A 24,404-nucleotide genomic window follows, 5' to 3' on the forward strand; every position below is an offset into this window, starting at 1 on the left:
TATGTCTTTTAGATGCTCAGAAGGACATGAGCTGGAGACCTGGGGCAGAGTGAATAAAACACTTGGGCACAAATTCTTGTTTTTCAGTTTTGAAAAAAGATCTGAATGAGTTAAAAAATATTGTTGCCTTATATGAGCAAGGGCCATGAAAGTTAACCCAGAAACAAATGTGTTGGTGTTTTTTTTTTTTTTTTTTTGATGTGCCTTGAAAAAACAGAAAAATGTCTTGGGGCCGTACTGTGAATGGGCTTACCAAGCAGTTACACACACCGTCACTGACCCGTGACATGAATAATGGTTCAATGTAAACCATTTATTCTGTTAAAGGGTGCATACAAGTTAAGGCTCTATTAAAGGAGACTCCATAAAGGCAATTCCATGGATATGAAGTGTATGTGGGGCTACCCTGTTTTGCAAATTGCATCATGTGACCTTCCTTTCATTATGAGACTGTTAAGAAAGAAATATGTTTTATTTTTATTTTGTTTTTACTCTTGAGCCTTTGGTGCACCTGATGGATTTATCTGAGGTTCTGCTCTGTGTAACTTCTGCTTTCTTACCAGCCAAATTGTATCGAAAAACAATTAGTAGGTTGCATTTGTATTTGAAGATTTGCATTGCTAGCATAGCTTTGATGCAATTATGCTCTTTTCCAGGCCTCCAGCACATTGAGCAGAATGAGAGGGTTTCCATGGGCATTGATGGAAACCTGTACTTCTCTAATGCCTTACAGAAAGACAGTCGGCAGGACTACTGTTGCTTTGCTGCCTTCAACAAAATACGCACCATCGTCCAGAAACCCGCCCTGACTGTCATGGTCAAGAGCTGTAGGTTGACTTTATCTCTTTATCTCAAACACATACAACTTTGAAATACTGAAGCACACAGCAGGTTTGTCATCACATCAAGGACAGAACATATTTCCAGATATTTTTACTGTCCAATTTAAGACGTTCCCAAACTGCATACCAAGACACAGGGCTTGTCTTGTCATGTTTTTGCTTTTAGAAGCTATGCTATAGGACTGGGCAAAGCAAGATATGTCAGCATAGATAAACCATCACTACCACTAGTATTGTTCTCCCTGTGTTTTATTTTCATTCCAGTGAAAAATGCCAATGATTGTATCACTACTATTCTCACTTTATGTTGTTTTTCATTTCAGTGAAACCTGACAATAATTCTGCTCTCAGCAGCAATACCAGTGAGTCATTTTTACACATCAAAGCCTTTACAGCATAAATCAACCAGTTTTTTTTATAATGTGATCGGCAACTTTTCTGTTTTCCATTTTGAAAAAGCTACAGAAAACATATATTATAAGCATGTCTGTCTATTATTTGACTAATTGATTTAAATAATATAAGATTGAGAAACACTATTCTTTCTGTGTTATGTAGCTCTGGCCCCCCCACTGAGGATGCCTGGCCTGCTGCTGCCCCCTAGTGTTCAGTCAGAGAAGGTTCTGTTGAAGGGACAGACTCTGGAGCTAGAGTGTATACCAGAGGGATAGTATGTATACATGCGGCATCATCACAACAAACTGCAATAACTTCATCACTATGTGTAGTCTATGATCTTCTTTATCTTCTATGACGGCTCACAAAATATCATTTTGTTTCTTGACACAGTCCCACTCCCAAGATTACATGGATGAAATTGGGGGACGAAATGCCTCGAAAGACAAAATTCAACAACTTTGGAAAACAGTTGACCATATCTGCTGTAGAAGAGACAGATGCAGGGAAATACATGTGTTCAGCCAAAAACTCTGCTGGAGAGGCTGTCCACTACTTTGATGTAATAGTTGAAGGTAGGTCAACACCAAGAGCTAATTATGTGTGTTCTTGTGGGTGCATTTGTGTTTGTGTCAAAGAGCAAACTGCTGACACAGAGAGGGCAGTTGTTTAGGTGTGTAGACCAATGCACCTCTTCTAACGTCTCCCAGAGCCTCCTAAGTGGCTGACAGAGCCTCCACAGAGCCAGCTGACTGTTATTGGGTCTGATGTTCACATCAAGTGCTCGGTCAGCGGAAAACCACCACCAGACATAACATGGAGGAGGAATAGTGAAGTTTTCAAAGGTAAGTTGGGAATCGTGCTGTGGTTTTATGCTTCTTTTGGCACTGGGCAGGAGGACTGTGCAACGAGCAGCTTTTTCAAAAGTTCAACCACAAGGCCCTGAGTTCAAGTCCACAAGCAGCTGATCTGCTAAATATCCTTCTACATAAGATGGAATTTTTAAAACAGATTACACTACATTGATGTAAATGTCTTGTTGCAGAAGTTTCTTTCAGGTCTACCGTTAATTTATCAATCCAAAGGTAATTGGCCAGTTCAGACTTATGATAGATATAATGGAGTGACATTTTAATTTAATGACAATACACCAAATGCAAAAATAAGCTGCAGTCCTCACTGTTAATGGTTTTATGCATGATTACAACTATTTGTCTGACTAATTACTTCCTTGATGAGAGTATTTCGTAGGTCTATACATTTTCAGTAGAGGAAATAATGTTCATCAGAGAGTCATACTTGATGTTACTGTTACTGTAGACCCTAAAGCAAAGAAATTATATTTACTCAAATGGAGCCGAGCAGCAAATCTTCACATTTATGGAGCTTAAACCAGACTTTTTTGATTGATTGCTTTGTTGATCAATCAGCCAATCCTTTCAGCTCTTCTTGTTATCTGATTTGTTTTAACGTTCAAACACAGGTGTTAGCGTTGGCTTAAAAAATCATGCTGTGAACTGTAGCATCTCCTTTGAAGTTGTTTTAGATTTCATGTATGTTCCTCTCTCTCAGATGACCCGTTGAGCAACAGACGAGTGCTTGATGACACTATAGTGCTCCATAACGCCACACCGGAGGACAGTGCCGTCTACCAGTGTGAAGCCTCCAACAATCATGGCAAGATTCTGGCCAACATCAACATCATGGTCAAGAGTGAGTGTATCAATAAATAATTAACCTGTCAGTGAGGAAATGGTTACCATCTGATGAAATCAATATGAAGTGCAACAGGGTTTGCTAAATGGTTCTGATCCCAAGTATTCTCATGTATTACTAGTATAAGAGTACTCGTGTACTATCTCATGTACTATTATGATCCCAGAAAAAATGGCCTTATGTTTCATTTTAACCATGAACAATAATGACATTGTCACCCTTTAATCAACCAATCTCTGCTGACATGCTTGCTGTTGTTTCTTTGTCCTTAATGGCTATCAGTAGCAGAGGCAGATCTTCTGCCACTATAAAGAAAAATAAATCAGACCCCCATCCAAACACCTGTGAGATTTTTCACATTTTCTAGCAATGTACATGTTACACTGCTTGTTTCTCTAAGCTCTTAGCTACTCATGAATGAGTGTCCGCCCTAAGCTGAAGTCAAAACTGGATCTTCTCTGCTTTTAAAAAGCACTTTTATCTGAAGCACTTCACAAACACACTCACACAAACAGAAAGAGTAATGCAAGACAAGTTAGCCACTGGGCTGACCACTGGGACCAATTAATGGACTCAAAGAAAGAGGTTTGACTGAGCAGTCCTTTCTTAGAATTTAAAGCTCCAAATATTTGTTGCAATCAATGTCTGCAAGGTTTACTCTCTGTTTATGAGTCACTCTCTAGAGGAGTAGATGTTTACCAAATAAAGACACCTATGTGAAAGCCGTTTACTAGCATATATAAGTCAATGAAATATCTCTTTAAGCATTTCTGAAATATAGGGGGTTTAAAGGCCACACAAAATTCTCATTTTCAACATGTTTGAATAAGTCTCGGAGCTCCCCGAAATATGTATGTGAAGTTTCTTTCTAAAAAGCCTCTCTGACTCTGTATTTGATCATGCCTATAAACCCCTCTATTTCAGCCTGCTCAGAACAGGCTGTTTCTGTGTCTATAGCTTTAAATGCAAGTGGGCTGTGTTCGACCACGCCCCTCTAGAAGGGCTTGGTTGGCTTGGGCCTTCTTGCACCATGTCCTATTGATTACAGTGAGAAGGCAGACTCAGAGGGCAGAACAAACACCTAGCTGTGGGAGTGTCACCCAACTGGAGGAGGGGTTACTGCCCTTTGTGATGTCATGAAGGGAAAATCTACAAACAGCCTGTTTGAGCACACATCTTCTGAAAAGTGGAGCAGGCAAAAGACGGAGAGGATGAACTTTTCTCATAATGAGCCTGTTAGACTAGGGGCACACATTTTAATTCTGTATCCTACCATAATTAATATCTACCATAGTAGTTGATATGTAAAATTGATGACTACGATACATTTATGTGAGAAAGTCCATGGAAAGGTGTGCACATTGTTTCATGCATATACAGGACACTCACATTCTCTAATGCAATAATGAATGAATTTGCTCTTAGATAAGATAAGTGACTTTATTGCCAAATTGTTCACACGTACGGGACATTCTGATTATTGAAATGCTGTTTTCCCAGACCCCAGTTTATCAGAAAAACATTAAACAACAAACACAATAGAAAAAAATAAATAAAAGAAAACTGTCAAATATAGCAGTTGTCAAAAATAGCAGCACTTAACATAATTTATGATGATGAAAGTCAGAAACGACTCCATCAGTCAGTTGTCTTAATACTCAGTTCATTTTCTATCATTTGACTCATTCTTTAATTGTCTCATTATTCCAGCTGTACTGTCATATTTGACCTATCCTTAGCCACTTAAAATGACTGAGTGGTTCAAGTCTGCTCAAAACAGAAAATATTAGATTTGTTTTAACTATGTTTAAAAAAAAATAAAATACTATTTTGTAGTGATGTGAAATTCACATGTCATATAGTTGTTCAACTTCATCTTCTTAAGTTATTTGTAGTATACGCTATAACAAATGTCATTTTAATTTTATTGACGTTTTCTTACTTTGGCATTTCAGCTTTCTATAAGAAGTTGTGACTATAGCAGTAACCTTCTTCTTGTTTGCTTTCCTCTTAGATTTGGCTCCGCAGATATTGACAAGAAACAACCATGATTATGCTGTAGTCCTAGGAGGTGACATCACCATGAACTGCAGTGTGTTCGGCTCTCCTTTACCCTCTGTCTCTTGGTAAGTGATAACCAGGATAGCAGGTATTCGTGTTGGGGACAGCTGAGAGTGAGAGGTTTCACAGAACATTTTTACACATATTGTCACTGTGCACACCTTTTTTTCTATGATGTTCTATCTTCCAGATACAAATGTGTGAATGTTCACCACCATATTATTCATTTCAGTGAATTTTGCAGATATCTGTGTCTTAGGTATAAACCAGAGAGAATACCGTACAGAAGTGAGTCATTATATAAATTCCACGCTGCTTCAGGTGTCTGCATGAAATACGGTGATGTTGACACCTATGTCTATTTAATTAGATAATCCCATTCCGTTCGTCCTAACTGGGCTAATTAAATCCCATTAACTACAATTGAGCAGTGTTATAGTTCTACAAAAGAGAAATAGTATCTTAAACAGAGCCTGACAACAAACTCTTAACTCTACAAACACCCTGACAAAATATATGATGTTCTACATACCCAAGATAATATAATGTATTGTAGAGAAATATTTTCTCGATTTATAACTATTTTAATTAGCCTTAATCTGGCGTACAACAAATATTTTAATAACTAAATATAACTCATTCTCTGTTGTTTTCACTCAAGTGGTTGAATAAGTTTTTTTGTGCTTTGTGTTATTGCCCAGCCAGTCTAAAAGAGACCTTTCTCTTCCAGGACCAGAGATGGGACTCAAGAAACTCTTGTCGGTGAACGTTTTTATGAATTGCAAAATGGGTCTTTGCAAATAACCAACGCAGAAAAAGACGACAGGGGGAATTATGTGTGTGTTGCAGTTAACACGGAGGGCAAGTCAGCTGCCATTGCTGTACTGGATGTGAAAGGTATCTAAACAACATGATTATTGCTTTCTTACATAGGGCTCGTACAAGTCTCTGCACAGGATTAGCCATTAAAAGGTTAATTATCCACACTTTACGATCTGTTTCCACATGATTTGTTTGGCTAGACCTAAGGTAGAGATTTTTAATTGATGTGAACTGATCCTTTAAAGTTAAAGTCAGTTTTGTCATAGTTTAACAATGCCAATTGAAAACACTTTCTCAGTGATTCCTGTGAAGACAGTGGCTAGGGTTAAATATACAGTAGGTCCTGACCAATATGGGATGTGTGGGGCAGATAAGGATATAGATAGATAGATAGATGCGTGACATGAAAAAAAAATCTGAATTCTGAAGAGATAGATTTATTTAAAGTTACACATTTATTACGCTGAGCCCTCAAATGCACTTATCAAACACTTGTGAGTACTGTAGGTGCATCACTGCTTGACACTGGAGATTGATAATGCTTGTTGTAAATCCATATATCACACTCAGCTGATGACAGACAACTGCTTGTGTAATAATTTTACAAAACGTCTTTCAGAATGTTTGCTTGTTGTATTGAGGTCGGATGGATCATTTCTGTTCTGTAGTCAAGAAATCTATAAGCTGATTGGCTTAGGTGACACAGCAAAGTAAATCAAGCAAATATGTTGCTCACATTAAAATGTATGTTCTATATTTGATTGTTAGCTGAAATTTTATGCAGATTTCTAGTGATGAGCGCCTGTTTGGCATTAGCATGGTTGCGTTTCACTTGCTATTGGTTTCCATTCGGACTGCTTTTCTTGCACACACCAAAGTCTGTTGATATGTACTTGGAATTTTTAGTTTGGTCCCTGTTCTCTTCTCCTCTTTGTAGAATCTGTAGCGATAAGGTCATTTGAAACATGCTTACGCTGAATGCCAAACAAATATGTTAGCATCTAGACTTTAGATTCACATCACGTCACGTTTAAATGTAACGTAATTAGATGTAATGTAATGTTTTCATGTACTTTTCTCAATGAAAATCTCCATGGAAGATTCCTGAGCGATATCAGGATATTAATATTTTGATTACTGCTATCACAAATTTAAAAGGCAGTTAATTCCTGAAGAACTATTGGATAATGTTAATTAATTGGTTAAACTTTAAATGTTTATGTCAGGGCCTTTACACCTGCCCCTTCTCATCTTTAGACCCCACCAGAATAATGAATCCACCTCAAGACATGCAGATCATCAGTGGGACCACAGCGCAGTTGATGTGCCAGGCAGAGTGTGATCAAAGCCTGCGCGGCACCTTTGAGGTGATATGGATGAAGGATGAGGAGGAGATCCCACTTTCCTTTGAGGGAAATTCAAGGTAGGAGGCTGCAGCCTAATCATGTTTCCATTAGTTTTCAACCATGCTTGTGTTTAAGACATGTTCAGTGTCTTTATCTCAATGCTTTTATCCTGATCGGTGGGGGAGCAAATACTTTTTCCCCAGCTAATTACTTGATCCATCACATCTTTTAAGGAGGTTACATTTTGATGTCTTTCTTTAATAATGCTACAGATTAAGAACAGCTGTTGGAAAAATAAGTATGGTGGGTAGAACCTTCTATTGCAATAAAATGAATGCAAAAACGTGAAATATAGAGGCGCCTGTTAGCGGAGTGGTTGGTGCGCACGCCCCATGTATGAAGGTTGTAGTCCTTCAGGTTGGCTGCCCGGGTTCAGGTTTCACCTGTGGCTCCTTTCCCGTATGCTGTTCTTTACTCTCTTTCTCCTAAATCTCTGGCGGTGTCCATCTTCCAGTCTCTCCAATGAAGGCACAAAAAGCCGCCCTCCCCGATGAACTTGTCACTCATTTTAGATGATTATTCCTTACATTTAAGTGAAGAGTATTGTAGAAAACTGGTAAGCCTTGGTAAAGTGATATATTTGCTCATTATGTACTTTCTGCCTGATTGTACTCATGTTCCAGTTATGTACTAACACATGTCTTTATAGGTTCAGACACGTTGTGGACGATGGGATGCTGCAGATCATGAATGTTAACCTGAGTGATCAGGGATTATATACATGCATTGCTAGAACCAGCCTAGATGAGGTCAATGCAACTGGTCTGCTCACCGTACTGGGTAAGAGTGTTTTCTAAATAATATAGCACTATATCATTTATTATTGATAGAACATTTCTTCAAAGGTCTCAGATCGGAAGTATACCGTTTAATATAGATAATGACATGAATAATTTAAAACAGTGTGTGAATCTCATTAACATGTGACTCCCTCCGTAAGGTGTGCTTTATAAATTGACTATTGCATCTGAACATCTCATTTTGTTGTATGTATTTTGTGTTACAGACGTTCCAGATGCTCCCAAAAATGTTGAGATATCTGAACTTACGGATCGGAGGAATGTTAGTCTGTCTTGGGTGCCTGGCAATGATCACAACAGCTCTGTAGCAGGTAAAAATGAATGCCGGTGTGGAAAACATGAAGTCTAAAATATGTTAGAGGTGGTAGTGGTGCTCCATAATGCAACAGAAAAAGACTCACTTAAAGATCATTATTATATGTAAAAAAAAAAAAAAAAAATTGTATTCAAAGTAAATTCACTTTACATTTTACTGCCTATATAATGATGTAACCATTATTTACTTAATTAGAAAAAAATTAAGAAACTGTTAAGGCTTGTCTGACCTGCCAACTTTTGCAAACCCTCAAAGATACCCTATTTGAGTAGAATAGAATAAAGTTTATTCAGACTTTATTGTACAACCTAAGCTAATTATTTACTGCCATCGTTGAACACACAATATAAATAATGGCCAATTAAAGCAACAATATGTAGCATTTCAGTTTGGTGGCCAGAATCTGTTGACTGACGGCAATGAGGTTGTGAGAAGCCAACCTGTAATAACCTGACCAGTATTTACTCAAGTCTGGCTCTTTGCTCAGTCACTCTCTCTTGTTCTCTTCTTACCTTTTTCTTCTCTTCTAACTGAAGGCTTGTGTGTGAACTAGTGGCATGAAGCTGTTTGCACTTCATGCGAGATGACTGGCCCGCTGCCAAATTTACATCGGGCTAATAGCAGATGACCTGGCTGTGCAGTGGACATGAGAGAGACTGTGTTCTCCCTGTTGAAAGTCATTGTACTATTAGATCGACTTTAATGCTACTATTTTAAGGTGGAGAACTTACACATTATTGCTTTAAAAGGACAAAAACATACCTATCTGCACACAAACTAGAAACTACCCTGGCAGGAACCTGACACGTTTTTGCCTGATTTGTTCCTGAATCAATTGGTGCTGTTATAATTAGAGATATTTTTTCATAAAATCAAATCACATTTATGTCTGTAAAATGTGTATATTTGGTTTTGATCTTGGATGTAAGGTCTGTACATCACTGAATAATATCATGTCTCCTCTGTTGTGTAGATCAGCATGTACAGACACAGTGGCTGTGATCACTGTTTAGTGCTTACTTAAGTTCTTTAACAAGTGATGGCTGCAAATAGCAATGAAGCTGTGAAGTGCTGATGATCCTGGCAGGGAAGCTCGTGTCTCATTTGTGCTTTAGAAAAGGACTGAATTATTTTTGGAACTAAGTGATGATAAGATTTCAGTGGAAAGATATATCCTCTTGTAGGCTTGTAATGTCTCTGAAAATAAATAAGAAGAGACATGCTGGATGAAGATCCTTTTTTAGACTCAAATATGAAGTTGTTTTATTTGTTTAGTTGAACATCTCAGTAATCAGACATCTGTTTTAAGGCCTGCTCTAAGGATCACACAGGGAATGGCCAACAGCTCTGGCTGTAATGGAAATCATCAATTGATTATTCCTTACATGATCCTTACATTATTCCAAAAACATTCCCTATCAACATCCTTTACCTTTAAGGCTAACTTTACTCGCTCCTGACTCCAGCTCAACTTAACAAAAAGATATGAGAGTGGTATCAGTTCTTTCATTTAACCCACAGGAAATACATATTTTGTAACAGAATATTGAAGTACTCCTTGATTGGTTTTATAAGGGTGCTCAGCCTGTATGTAATTTAGATGATCCAGCAATGATTTCAGTGTAACTACACAAAATGAAACACACAAGAAATCTAATTCTTTTCCTCAAGTTCCTCTATTTGCTGTTGTGATTGTAACTCATATGTTGATAAGTAAATGTGTTTGTCTCCTCTCTCCTCCATGAGCACAGAGTTTATAGTCGAATTTGAGGAGAGCCAATGGGAGCCTGGCAGGTGGAAGGAGCTACAAAAAGTCCCTGGTAACCAGGCAACAGCTGAGCTGGCACTACAGGGGCACCTTAACTATCAGTTCAGAGTGTATGCTGTTAATGCTGTTGGACCTGGACCCCCTAGTGAGCCCACTGAGAGATACAAAACACCCCCTGCCGGTGAGACTCACTCCCTTTAATTAACATTTCTGCAGTGGTTATTGTTGATTATGAGAGCATGCAAAGTTTAACATTTCCCTTGAAATATTTAGAGAGATGTCATGTGGATAGGCTTTGGCCATAGAAGTGTTTTATTGTAGGTTTTGGGGATACCTTTTCAACCTTTAACCCTACTTGTACTTTATTTTACAAAGATTCTGTCAACAACCAGAAAATATTGATGAATATTTACATTTTAGCATTCAAAGATCCTTATTTTTTCATTTGTAAATGTGTAATTATGCCAAATCTCTTCAAAGCTCCTGATAGGAACCCACAAAATATCAAAATTCACGGCCATCTTCCTGATCAAATGGAAATCAGCTGGGAGGTAAGAGAAATATCCTACTGTACAATGTTGTACTCATTATCCAAGATTTCTAAGTCTTCTGAACTGTGCTCTGTTGTAGCCCCTGCTACCAATCGAACACAATGGCCCAGGCCTTGAGTACAAGGTGAGCTACAGGAGAACCGGGGTGGGAGATGACTGGAGCTGGAATCTGGAAAAAAGACATTCGTTCAATGTAAAGAACACGTCCACTTATGTCCCATACGAGATTAAAATTCAGAGCAGGAACAGCCACGGCTGGGGACCAGAACCTAAAGTTGTTACTGGTTACTCGGGAGAAGATGGTGAGTTACAGACTTACTACTTCCTCTACTATATGTATTCATGTATATACTGTATGTTAATATGCAACTTGCTTAAAATCTGTTAAACATACCTTAAGGCTGAAGTAGCGCATATAACAGTTTCTGTTTGTGACTTCATGTGAACTTTTTGTGTTATTGTATCCCACACTGCCTTCAGTCGTCTTTTGGCATTGTCTGCGGGAAAATGTGTCAGGTTAAGTTTTTTCCTTTTTTTTCCACCACCCGTGATTTTTGAACCTGTGCACTTGTGAAGTAGAGACTTCTCTTCCCTTCTGGAAACAAGAACAAAAAGAGAAACACTGTTGCTAAATCCAGCAGGTGGTAGATAACCTTTGTGGAGCCAGTGGATGTCAAATCTCCACTTCTGTCTGACGCTGTGGGAGATTTGATGGACCACCAGAAACTTTGTCATTTAGTCCTACTGAGGCACAATGTTCACTCCTCTCTCTAGTGTGTGTGTGGTGCTTCTTACCTTTCCTTCTGCCAGTAAAGTAACTTTTAGAGCAAAGTATATAAAGAGCATTACCAATTTGTGTTTGGTATTACGACTATTTTTGCTGAGAAAAGAAAAGAAAAAACAGCTTTGAAAAAAGCTGCTTTATTTGCTATACCGCTGAGGGTACATTTGTGCACATTTATACTGATCTGCTAGCAACAGGATTTTATTCACAGATCTTAAAAATCAAAAGAATGGGCTTGTGATAAGGCTGCTTTTGTTTTAGAGGGGGGAAAGGATTGTTTTACTCACTGTTTGTCTTTAGTTTAATCATTCTTCATATGTTTTTGTGTATGTTTAAGAGTCTCTGCAAAGTTGGCCTTTGTTGTTGCAGAATGTCTGTATTCCTGACCTTCCTCTGTGTGTTATTCAGTCCCTACTTCAGCCCCGCGGGATGTAGCAGTGGAGGTGATCAACACAACTGTTCTGAGAGTTAGCTGGACCCCAGTTCCACAAGCCACTGTGAGAGGTCATCTCAGGGGCTACAATGTAAGTTTTCATTGTCCTGAAGAATTTCGTCTTTCAGCCTACACTCTATAATTTTATAAAAAACTTAAAGACAATGGAGGAATTTGAGACAGTGAAACAATCTGCAAGTTGAAGCACAACATTGCTTATCTACTTGAAATAGGTACAAAGAGACAATTAGAGTTAATATCATGAGATAACATGTAACAAGATATGCCATACCAGAAACTTCCACATAGTTAGGTACTGTCAGCACCATGGATTTGCTCCGTCATATGCGCCATGCACCCTTCCCCACTGGGTCTGTTTCTGGATCATGAGCACAGCGTAGCGCATCCATCAGCAGCTGTACACATGGTTTCACAAGATCAAAGGAGAACTACAAGATCACGCGGGAATAAAGAGAACAATGTGCAAACAACATATTACTTAAGTCTTTCTGAGGTTGATTTGCTGTTTATTCGATGCCTGTTTTGATGTAATGTTGAAAGTGATTGAGTATACAATCGGGAGTCTTTATATTGTGTTTTATTTGTCTTCCTGTCCAGATCGATCTCTTCTGTTCAGCTTGATGTGCGTTTGCAGCGAGTCAAAAAAATACTCAGTGCATATTTATAACAGAGTAGAGCGGAGTGGCGCCGCTGGTGGAAACACAATCGTTGTCTAGAGTGGAAGCCAACAGCGTCGTAGTACGAGGCTCTGACGGATAGGGCACCCAACGACTGCGTGGAAATTGCAGATTAGTCAGTTAGTATTAACTTGACCCATACAGAAATCCATTTTAAAGCTTATTACCTGCCATTATTTATTAGATGTTCATTTTTTTTTTACATCATCATAAATGAGTATTATATCTCTAAGACTTATTATATGAGAACATTTCTCGTTTCACTAAAAAGACGTAAAAAAGAAACATTTTAATTAGACAGAACACAAACGTGTTCATTTTACAAGTTAACATTGTAGTTCTTAACCCATCTCTCAGCATCAATCCTAATGTAAATGTTTTTCAAGGAAAGCTTCTGTAGTCAGCCCAGCCATTTTGGTGCCCTAGGCGAGATTAGTATTTAGCGCAAAGTTTGTGGTTTGTTGTTCCTGATTTTTTTTCACTTTCTGTAATCCAAACTCCACTAAAGACCTCAGCTGAGTTGGGCGTTTCTTTGCTGATGTATTGGTATTGATATTAGTTGGCAAAGAAACCGCAAGGCATCATCTGCTTAGTATGGAATAATGACATTTTATGAAATTACCTCTCTGTTGAAGTAGAAAATGATGGTAAAATACAGGTAATATTGTGTAACATACTCCTCTCTGGCCAGCCTGACGGTACGTCTGTAATCCCAGCATTTAACCTCTTTTATCGCCTTCAGGGAACAGAAATTGTGGACAGGAAATTTTTTCCCTTCAAGAAAATCCCCTCTGTAAAACATTATGGGACATGTATTCACCAATGATCAGCTAGGCCACCATAGTCAGACTTCAAGCATGCTAATGCACCATCTGTCAGGAAAAGGGGCAGAATGTACCACCAGGGGCTGTCAAATCCACATGACAAAAACAGGAAAAAAAGTTGGTCCAATGTTGAACTGGCAGTAGAACAGATATATCACTTAAGGTTAGGCTTAAGTGATATGGCCTTAAAAAAAGTGATGTTGCTTTTTGAATGTTCCCTCCAATGACAGACGGCTGCTGCTCAAAGCCAGGGAGATGGCCTCCATTATCCAGGTGCTGTTTAGACATGTGTTTACCATTACCTGGATTACCAAATAGACAAATAGCTGATCACATAAACAAATACTCTGAATGCACTGCAGTGTATGTAGGTGTGCACTCCTAGGAAAAGCATCCACCTCCACTTCTCAGATACAAAAGTAAAGGGCAAATGCTCAAGATTAAAAGACATGGAGTGAAAGGCTATAAGGATAATCTCAGGCAAACGCAGTGTTCAGACTTAATGTTACATCTGAGGTGAGAACATGTGGGATGCACAAACAAAGCATGGCTGCTGCCAGCAGCTTTTTGGCGGTCAAGTTAGAAATCTGTGCAGTTATGTATAACATCAAATTCATATCAATAGACTCAATGGGTCAAAAGCAATACCATATAGCGTCTACAAAAACGCCAAATCTCATGAAGGGACACTGGTTTTTATACTTGCCTCAGCTAGCAGGCTACCTTTAAAAACATGTTTTAAGAGGTTGAGTGCATCCATCAGACCTCATGTGTCCAGTATGTCGCAACCAAAAAGACCTTAAATGGGCTATATCTAACTTTTTACATGTATAAATAGTTAACGGTTAACTGATGTGAAAAAGTAGATGTTCACTGTCTATCAGTGTTGCCTGTATACATTTTTTCCCCGGGTCGTATTTTCCGCAAAAGCTCCAGGAAGTGACATTTTATGCACGTTCTCAACATCCTCCTCACTCCGCTCCGCTTACAGAGATCAACAGTACAACACATCACACACTCCCGCTACAGCCAGAGACCGCCTTCACTTACCTCCTCTGTAAACATTATGCCGGTAAATATCCAGTGTTTCGCGGCTGATGATGATGCTTGTTTGTGTACGTACGAGCACGTATGACGAGCACACGAGGGAGAGCGAGCAACAGGTTACTGGTGCAGTTCGCCTAACAGCCATGCGATATCGCTACAAACGCAGTATTTTTGAAAGTTACATATAGCCCCTTTAATCGTGCAGAAAGGAGTAACTTTCATCCATCAGCTCCTGAGGAAATGATAAAACGTCCACGATAGAAAACCAAAGCAGGAGTAGGCTTATAGTTGTGTAGTGAGTGGAGGGTGCCACTTAGACTTTGGATCATTGCTACCAACACTTGCAAACTGTTAGCCTGTAAATTTGACCAATAGGCCTGCAGCTTTGGCAGTGCTGGGTGCAGATAATTCACCTCATCTCCTGTTGGAGAGGAGGTCCCTGTTAAGGGGAAGCTGCCAGCGCCTATCTGCCAGCAGAATGACTATCTCTGCATACCATGCGTTCTCCAGACACTCAGGGGCTATCAGGACCAGGGACCGATTCCACAGGCAGTGTCATTTTCACTTTGGAAAAAGTGTTTCAGGCCATCCATTCCAAAAGGTGTGTTCTGGTCTATTATGGTAAAGGACAAGGGGTAGTGGGTATTTGCCCCAGAGTAAAAGGGATCATATTTCCCCCTGCCCAAATGTTCCCATATTCTCTCTCAGTAGTTAGACTGTCTTCCCTAAAGGTTCAGACAGCCTGGGACATGGGGCAATCTAAGAGACTTAAAAAAGCCACTGTACCACAGCAACAGACAGAAAGAGAGTTTTAACAGGGGGAGCAGACAAATTCAACCAGCTTGCTTATACGTGGAAAATCTGTCTCATTGAGCACAATCAGCCTATCAGAGCGTATAAGAGTTTAAAAAGAGTTTTTTTTTTTAAAAGTCACTGGTAGCTCCATGCCATTGATGTGATGTTTGCATTGGCCAGGTATTCATAAGCATCACATTCTCTCATGTACATTGCTTTGGATCAAAGCGTCCTCTAAATCCTATCACATCCAAGAATGATGTTGCACAGAGTTTTTAGAGTTGTGTTTTTCAGCTAAACATCTCCAGGGACCAGGTAGCTACCAAACAAGCCCTCTGCTGAAATAAGCTCATTCAAGTAAATGGTGCTGTCTCTGTCAGGAGAGTCAGATAGTGTCAGCCAAAGAGCCCCACTAACCTGAGCAGTAGCAGTGGCTAAAAACAGCAAACACTGCTAGGAATATTTTAAGCTAGCTGTAGCCTGGCAAAGAATGACGCTAACTAGCTGAAGCTTGCTGGTCTCCTCAAAAAAGTTGTTCTTATTGAGATGAAAAGCGTTGGAACTTACAGTTTGATGGAGGTTTTATACGCAGGTGGGCTATCACATAACTCACCACAGATTCTGCCCTTTTAGTAAGAATGGAAGGGTCCCCATTCAGGCCGTATTAGTGCATGATGTCCCATACTTTATGTGATGTACTGAGTTAATTTATTGAAAGAGAACTTTTTAGGGTCATGTTTCCTCAGTTTATTCTTTCACCTGTTAAGATATTGTCATTAAAATAATGTATCTGGCAAAATGATTGTGTGAAACAGCAATTTATAACACACTGTCACTTGAGATGATAGGTATAACATTCTTAGATTTAAATTTGATGTTTGATTTCAGATGAGCCTCATTAAAGGGGAAAGCAGGCTTAACTTGCTGCTCTTTAATAGTATGTTTTACTGCTGTCTTCCTCTCAATCCTCTGTTTCTCCCTCCTCTCTGTGACCTGTTCAGACTTGTCATCATTCTCCTATTTTTTCTATCTCACAGGTTCACTGGGTGAGAAAACAGAGTCTGCTGAATCCCAGTAAAATTTTAGATGAGCGCCACTCCCTCTCTTTTCCTGGAAAGAGGAATCATGCCATTGTGCCACAACTTGAACCATTCTCCGAGTACAGACTCACTGTAAATGTTTACAACAAGAAGGGCAATGGGCCCAACAGTGACCCGGTCACCTTCAACACCCCAGAAGGAGGTGAGGTGACACAAGCTCACTTTTTTATTTACAATGACATTCCAGCCTGCTCAAAAATGTGTTTGGCCTGTAGTTACTTGACTCCCATGTTTGTGCTTCACTGTGCGGAATAAGAAATGAGCAGAGTTTGACAATTGAAGGCTGGAACATCTTTTGCGCTCAGAATAAATCTGAGTTTTCAGGGTTGTATTTGTAAGAATGATTCATGATGTCAGAAGGAGTTTAGGAATCAGTCATTTCTCAGTGTGATTTGGACACTTACTATACTATACAAACTATACAATCAAACACATCTACTATGTTGTTCATAGACTATGGATTTTTAAAAGAGGAAGAAGAAATACATTGAATTAAAAGGATCTTGTTGAAAAAACATTTCAGAAACAAATTATAATTCAGCACTTTGTTTTTAATTCATCTTTAACATGATTGGAGAGGTAAGGAAAGTGTTGCGCCTCAAGAATCAATCAATAAATCTATCAATATTTATTTGTATAGCGCCAATTCATAAAAAACTTTTATTTCAAGACACTTTAGAACAGGATAAAAAGAAGAAGTCATCAAAGTTAGTGTGATTTATACAAGTCCTTTGTAGACTGCTCTGTGCTGCAGCCTTGTGCAGCGACAAGGACACCTCGAACAAGCACTCAGCAAATGTGACAGCAGTGTGATTATCATCTTTTTAAAGGCTCGGCATGGAGTGAAAAAAAATCTACAGAAATAATACAAGTGCAGACATGTATCTAGACAGAGATATAGATTTATTTGGTTTTTAAAAAAAAGTTATTCCGACATCACTGACACAGCAAGCTGCAAGAGAAGTTTCTTTATACATGCATTCAAACATTTACATGAGTGTTATTTTCATAGTTCCCAGGCAGGTGCCCATCCTGACTGCTTCCAATGCCCGGAAAGACTCCATTCTGCTGGTTTGGGGTCCACCACTGGAAACAAATGGCATCCTGACTGGTTATCTACTGCAGTACCACCTCCGTATGTATACACACCATGAATACATACTCATTGACTGTAGTGTAGACCTTTGTATCCATGTTAGATATTTCATTAATAGATTTTTCTCTGCTGTATCACAGTTTTTGTAGTATGAGGCATTGTGGGCGAAGTGTGAGCAAAATTGTAGCAGTGTTATTGAAGAGTAGGTGAGTAAAGATCAGGTTGGAAACAGGTTGAAGAAAAAAAACATAGAGGGTGCTGATGTGGATTTGATTAACCTGTAAACAGAGTTCATACACTAGCTTCTGCTTCTTTCCCTTTACTCTATTTTTTGTGTTATCATAGCAGACACTAGGTTGCACTGTTTGACACTGAACCCTGCACAGTAGTCTGAAACAGCATGATTGTGCAGGCTACTTATGATTGTGCTTTGATAGTTTCCTCAGTGTTTCTTATCTGGTATCGTCCTGGACTGCAGTTTTTTTCTGAAAGGGGATCATTTACACCAGTGCTGTTACTACCTCTACAAATTTCTTTTTGCGTTTATCTCTTAGAAGAATTGCTTTTAGCAAAAAAAAAAAAAAATGCCCCTTCTTTTATGCTGGAGAACATGTAGGGCGAATAAGTGAGTGAGGGGCTTTCATTACGTTTCCTCTGTTTTCAAAGCCTACACTCTCAGTTGGCTGACATTTCTGAAATCTTTTGTGTAAAATGTGAAGGCAGAGACAGTCCTTTGCCGCCTCCACCAGCACCCACAGAGTCTGGCCGGCTCTTCAATACACTCTGTCCCCCTTTCCATTCTGCCTTTCCCATATCAGATGTCAGGCTTTACACAGATATTCCCACACAATGCAGGCTGTGGGTGTTAGAGATTTTTTGGACTGAACTGATTCACCATGAAACTTGAGTATATTTGAAATAGAGCTCTCAGTTAATGCTGTATAAGCACAGAATGAACATACAGTTGAGTCAGGAAACGGTTGTGTTATAAGTCAATGTATAATCTGCTGATGTACAAATACAAGTGAAATATTTAGTCTTCTTCTGCGCTGCAAACAAACACCAATTTCCAAAGTGGCACAACAGGCTTGGCACACATTCAGTTCTTACCTTCATTTCAACATCCACACAATAATGGCATACACCAGAGGGGGCTGCAGGAGGGGTGTGTTCGTTTCTACAGTCTGTACACACACTGTACTTTGATCTATTATGCACGTTTGATGATACATTATCCTGCTTGTGATGTAAGTCATCTGAGTTCCCACTTCTGCTCCAGCCTTGTTTTCTTTTCTTTTGTCTCTTCGTGTTACTTCTGCCTTTCCCACCTGTTTGTGTAAATTTTCTACTTTTCAAGTTGTCTTTTTTACCTTTTCCCTCATCATATCTCCTTCAATTCCTCCTCCTCAGTTTTTTTCTTTTACCTACTCTTTACCTCCTCCTCCTCCTCTTCCTCTTTTCATCCATTGCTTCTTGTTTACACTCTTCCTCCTCCCCCTCCCCCTGAGCTCTCTATCTCCTCCTTTCATCTCCTCTCGCCTCTCTCCATAATGTATTCCTCCTCAGCTCACCTGTCACGACTTGTATCTGCTCCGTTCACTTTCTGCATGAGCTAGCATGACAACCCTTCATCTTCTCCCTCCCTCAGCCATTGACCCTCATTATAGCTGTGTTCTATTAACATACAACATGAGCCAACAGTGATGACTTTTTCTGTGTCTCTCCTTCGGGGGGGTCACTCATGCCTCCTGAACTGACCTGACATCCTTCTCCTTTCTCCATAGTTAATGAGACCACACTGGAGGTGGTTGATTCCCAGGAGATAAACATCTCTGGGGCTGACACCTCCCAGTGGCGTCTCCAGGGCTTAAAGGATGGCAGCCTCTACCGCTTCCAACTCAGTGCGTGCACTCAAGCAGGTTGTGGACCTCCACTGGCCCAGGAGAGCAGCACCGTTGAACAAGCCCGTGAGTAGATCAAATCGATGTTCCTGTCCTGGTTTTGTGCCAAGAAAGATATCATTTTGTTAAGATAAGAAAAACCTGCCCAGAGTTTCTGTATCATACAGTAGCTCACTACAGACAAGTTTGTTGCAATGACATATTCTTACTTATGATGTATGGTATTTTACATCAATTAAAAACAACTTTTATAGTTTCAGTGAGCACATATCAGCCTTAAAAGCAGCTTCATAAATTTCCTTGGTGGCCTTGAGGACAGTTTGACAGGTCTGAACAAAAATACACTGATGATGTCATAATCAGTTTATTTTATTAGAGCATGGAAAGTTGACATTTTTAACACAATCTATGTATTTGAAAAAAGGGTGTTTTTAAAATGCATGATCGATCTAAATATCTAAATAAAAGATAATTTCTTTGCATTGTGCCAATTGTGGGATCCAGTGATGTTGTGGATCATTCAACACTGAAAAAACAAGATATTCTATTATCTGATGCAAAGATTTTGATATTTGTAAGAGTTTTCTGCTGGATGTTGTTGCCTTTTAAAGTTTAAGAGCAGTTTGTTCTGAGCCACTCAGGCTGTATAAAAGAGAAAAGCCTTTTACTAAGTCATTCTCTTAAAGATATACTAGGCCAGAGTGACTCCTCTAAAGCTTAAGTGCAAGCCTCTTAATAGATTTGTTTGGAAGTCTAGCAACAGATTTATTAATAATTGTAATTCTCTAAATACCATTATAGTCTCCTTGAGATGAAAGTATTAATAAGCCTTGTGGCAGCTCTCTAGCTTTTATTTATTTATTTTTTATTTATTTGAGGCATAGAAAGATTTCATCCATGTAGACCTTAGTTAGCATTAAGGCTGACTGAGAATGAGCTTTGGACTTGGTTGTTGTGGCTCTATTGAAATTTAAAGTCAATGTAAAAAAATGTATTTAGGTGTGATTGAAAAAAAAGTGATTTAGGTGTGAAAAACTGAGAAGTTTCTTTTGTGCAAGCCAAACGCAGTCACAGCAGATGGCTGTTCAAGACCTGTCTGGCTCTGTTCGATGTTTCTGCCCATTAGAAGGACGCGTTTCCCAGCCACTGTTTCTTACTAAATGTTACCAGGTACTTTGCTCATAGATTAATCTCTCTCTGTAAATAATATAAAAAACGAGTACAGTTTAGAGCTGCTCTCTTTGCTATGTGTTTTGAGATAACATGGTTATGAATTTGCACTTACACATAAAGATTGATTAGTTGATTGAGATCAGTGCTACTTTCCAATTCAAAAAAGAATAAAGTTATTGTTTCCTGAAAAACAGCTAACAAGGTCTAAACATTTCGAAAGCTGTAATGAAAGGTAAGAAAACATATGCAAATAATGCATTATTAAGATAAGATTGTATCGGTGGGCTTTGGTTGATCCTTAAGTATGGCAGAACTTCTCCAGAAAGTTGTATATTTCAGAGAGCTGGTAAATTAAATATAGCCTTTAAAATGGCATGCCTTTTAGAGGAAGGTTTAATACCTCACTAATGAGAATCTCATTGTGCAGGTTGTTATTTTTCTAGGATCAACACACAGCCATGAAACAGCACAAATAAATCTTTGTCCCCCTTGAGATGCTTTTAGTTTTCACTACACATTTAGACATCAAAGATACATTTGGAACAATAGTTGTATGAAAATCCAAATATCATGCAGAGGATTCCTCAAGTGTTCTGTTGAGGAGTGATATCGGGGGAGGGGACCGCTGCACAATAAATCACAATGGCATCATAGTCTCACTGTTTAAAGAAGGTCTTATTTCTCTATTAGTATGTTTGATCTGTTTGATGAAGGCCCAGGTATAATGGCCATGCTTCAACAAAAATGTTGAAACTATGACAGCTCACTATCAGCTACGCTCAAATTCATTGGTGCTAATTTAGTGGTTAAAAAAACAGCTTTTTGGCTTCAGGAGGGACATGGTGAAAATACAACCGTTGTGTAAAACCTGAAGAACAGCAGATCCACATAAAAACTGAGTTATAGTTAATAATCATTCTTCATTATTTGTTTAGTTACCACACTTTATTTTGTTATTGAAACATTTAACAAAGTAATCACACATAGTCCAATTTTCTAACATCATGTAGGCCTAATATGTAGATAGAAAGCAGAATGCATGATTTTCTGTATTTTTCATATCAAAATATATATTGCAGGTCTATGTCTTTTTTTCCAATATCATGCAGCCCTATTACATACGATTCAGGGAACGTTATTTCCACAGTGTTTTTATTACCCCCTAGGAAACAGCCTTTCTTCTCAGTGTATACACTCTGATTATAAGTATTTCAGGGTTCTTTCTCAATTAAACATGGACCATTCAGCAGTTCAGCTTTATATATTTCCTGTCAGTGGCTCTACATAATCTCTTTGGAGATCAGGTAGAATAGAGTTTATAAATCATGCTGATGTTCTGTCGCACAACTCTTTAATGACCTTCAGTGTTCATCAGGTTGTTGTTCAGGGTGTCATCTATTACAGCCGCTGAGCCAGGCTCACTGAGAGAATTAATGAGCTGATAAGTTCAGAGAACTAACCCTCTGCTGCAGCGTCGTTGACCCTGTTCTGAACTATGCTTTATCCGAAGCTTGTAAAATAACAACAGCCATCATAAGCAGTTAATTTCATATTACATCATCACTTATTCTATACCATGTTTAGAGTAAAGTAGTTATTAATAGAATACAATTAAATCATTAAAAACATGTGGGGTCCCATGTTTAATTCAGGAAATTCAGACAATCAGGAACAATGAAACAATAACTGTGTGGCTGTGACGAAGGAAGGTCCTCATTTAAGTTCCAAAGTCAGAACAGGACTTTCATTTCAGTCACTTAATGCAAAGCTTTCCTTTTTACAACATTTCAAGTTATATTAAGAACTAGTGTGATGACAGCACTTTTTAATCAATTATAATCCCCCTTTTAAAACTCTCTTTGAAATTTTTTTTTTATGCTGAAAAATAACCTAATCCTTGTTAACATTGGTGTCAATCGTGTCAATTTCAGCTTCTTCATTTGACCACCAGGGGACGCCAAAGCCAAAAAAAATTCAATTGTTTGACAGATAGTGGCTTAAACTAGTATTTTACATAAAGTAAAGGCATGTACACCTTATCTGTTTTCATGTTGACACTTCACAATGGTGGTTTCAGCCATTGTGACATTACCTGTCACTATTTAGTACTGGTAATTTTTTTCCTGGTAGGACATGATGAACACTAAAAATTTGTTTAAAGATTTCAATCATGAAGTTTCCTGCAACACTTCTCCCTCCATTACATTAAAGACAGGAATCCATGAGAAAATGTGTCCTGTTTCTGTCTGACTGCGTTTTAATAAAAGCTATTCATCCCTCTCTGGCTTTTATCCTCCCTCTTCGAGGCTGTGCATCTTGTAGGTGGATGTCCAGCCTGAGAGCCATTAGATGCACTGTTTGTAAATCTGGTTGAGTAGAGAGTCAGTTGGGAGATAAAATGGTTCTGTTTGTGAACACTGTCCTCAGGGTATGTTAGTCACAATGCGGCAGAGTAAATTTATGGATGCCAATAGCACGGAGCAGGGGCACTGTGAGTTGAGAGACGTTGATGAAGGGTGATGGAGTGACAATGAAAAAAAAAAGTGAGCACTGGCTATCAAGTGTTCCTGTTTGGATTTCACCTAGTGGCTTGTTCTAATTACAGACTGAGATACTGGAACAAATTACAAACATTAAGGTATTGACATTTCTTTTGGATGCGTGTGTCAAATTGTCTTTGTTGAAAAGGTTTGTAAAGAAAAGAGAGTGGCTGAAGTGAGAGATGAAAAAACACACATAAAAGAAGTGGTGAAGCATCTGTGAGAAAGAGGAGAAGGAAAAGCTCAGAGAGAAGCCATGGCAGAGGACTGTTGCAGACAGAAAGAATATCTATTCTTCTGCATCAGGTCTCATGAGATAACAAAGGAGCAGAGATAAAGCGGACTGCAAACATGACAAAAAGCCACAGAGTCTCTCTGAAATAACCAGCTCCCCCTGAGAATAAATCATTTGCCTTCTGCCACAACATTTGAGCGCCCAACTTGTTATCTTCTACAAATTATTTAATAGTTTGAACTTCGTGTTTGAAAAAGTTTATTTGGAAAACATAATTGTCCAAGGCTGACTTCAGTTTCATTCCACTCAGCTCTGGATAGAGTAATAGAAGCAGAACAGGCTGTGTTCATGCACAGCGGTTTTCATTTTTAAATGTGAGTTCAAACAATAGAATGCAACAGAGAGAACATGCTATTCACACTAGACAGTCTGTGAAAAGGTACAGGCAACAAATGATATGCGTGCCACAGGTAATGAAACAATTATACCAGTGAGTGCAAATGATTTCTATGTAAACTCAAAGTAACTGAAAATTACCAACAGAGTTCAATTATCAAATCCTCTAGCCATTAGCTGTACTGGTTATCTTTAGAGGATCACAGTGGGCTGAAGTCAATCCTAGCTGACGTTTTGTAAAAGGGGGGTACATCCTCGACAGGTTGCCTGTCAATCACAGTGCTGACCAACAGAGAGAGACAACAAATCACACTCAAATTCACGCCTATTGGCATTTTGGAGACACAAATAACCTAACTTGCGTGTTGTGGCTGGTAGGTGAAAGCAGACAACCTTCTCTCTGTGAGGTGACAGCATGTGCTGCACCATGTCAGATCAGCAACCTCTTGTAATGATTGTGGCTTGAAATGCAGGTATTGTATAAAGGTTTATTTGGATAAGAGACAGCTTTTTACTTGTTCTCATGTTTTTTCAAGGAAAAATCTTTAAACTTTTAAATAACAGAAGCACGTCAAATAATGACTTAACACTCGCTAGTCAGGCGAATTTCTTTTGGATCAAATATTTATGCTTTCTTTAAAGAACAGCAATGTAATGCATATTAGTACCTTGATGAGAAAGTTTAGCTGTATTTCAGTTACAAA

The 24,404-nt window shown here is 38.8% G+C and overlaps 1 protein-coding gene across 14 annotated transcripts in view; it reads left to right on the forward strand.

The window, feature by feature from the left end:
• The window catches only part of LOC109982891 (neural cell adhesion molecule L1-like protein), a 59,722-nt gene that overhangs the window by 23,386 nt on the left and 11,932 nt on the right, over positions 1-24,404 (forward strand). For 13 of the 14 annotated variants that reach the window (XM_065961509.1, XM_065961508.1, XM_065961510.1 and 10 more), the window contains exons 6-23: positions 657-827; positions 1,166-1,204; positions 1,401-1,512; positions 1,632-1,813; positions 1,949-2,083; positions 2,811-2,951; positions 4,969-5,080; positions 5,746-5,912; positions 7,095-7,260; positions 7,893-8,023; positions 8,250-8,354; positions 10,111-10,308; positions 10,608-10,678; positions 10,758-10,980; positions 11,871-11,986; positions 16,297-16,501; positions 17,372-17,494; positions 19,240-19,422. In XM_065961509.1, coding sequence (XP_065817581.1) covers positions 657-827; positions 1,166-1,204; positions 1,401-1,512; positions 1,632-1,813; positions 1,949-2,083; positions 2,811-2,951; positions 4,969-5,080; positions 5,746-5,912; positions 7,095-7,260; positions 7,893-8,023; positions 8,250-8,354; positions 10,111-10,308; positions 10,608-10,678; positions 10,758-10,980; positions 11,871-11,986; positions 16,297-16,501; positions 17,372-17,494; positions 19,240-19,422 — 2,580 coding nt within the window. The remainder of the gene's footprint in view (positions 1-656; positions 828-1,165; positions 1,205-1,400; positions 1,513-1,631; positions 1,814-1,948; positions 2,084-2,810; positions 2,952-4,968; positions 5,081-5,745; positions 5,913-7,094; positions 7,261-7,892; positions 8,024-8,249; positions 8,355-10,110; positions 10,309-10,607; positions 10,679-10,757; positions 10,981-11,870; positions 11,987-16,296; positions 16,502-17,371; positions 17,495-19,239; positions 19,423-24,404) is intronic. The other variant, XM_065961512.1, reaches the window with a different exon arrangement.

Source organism: Labrus bergylta, chromosome 12 (assembly GCF_963930695.1).
Source record: "Labrus bergylta chromosome 12, fLabBer1.1, whole genome shotgun sequence".
Taxonomy (NCBI): Eukaryota; Metazoa; Chordata; class Actinopteri; order Labriformes; family Labridae; genus Labrus; species Labrus bergylta.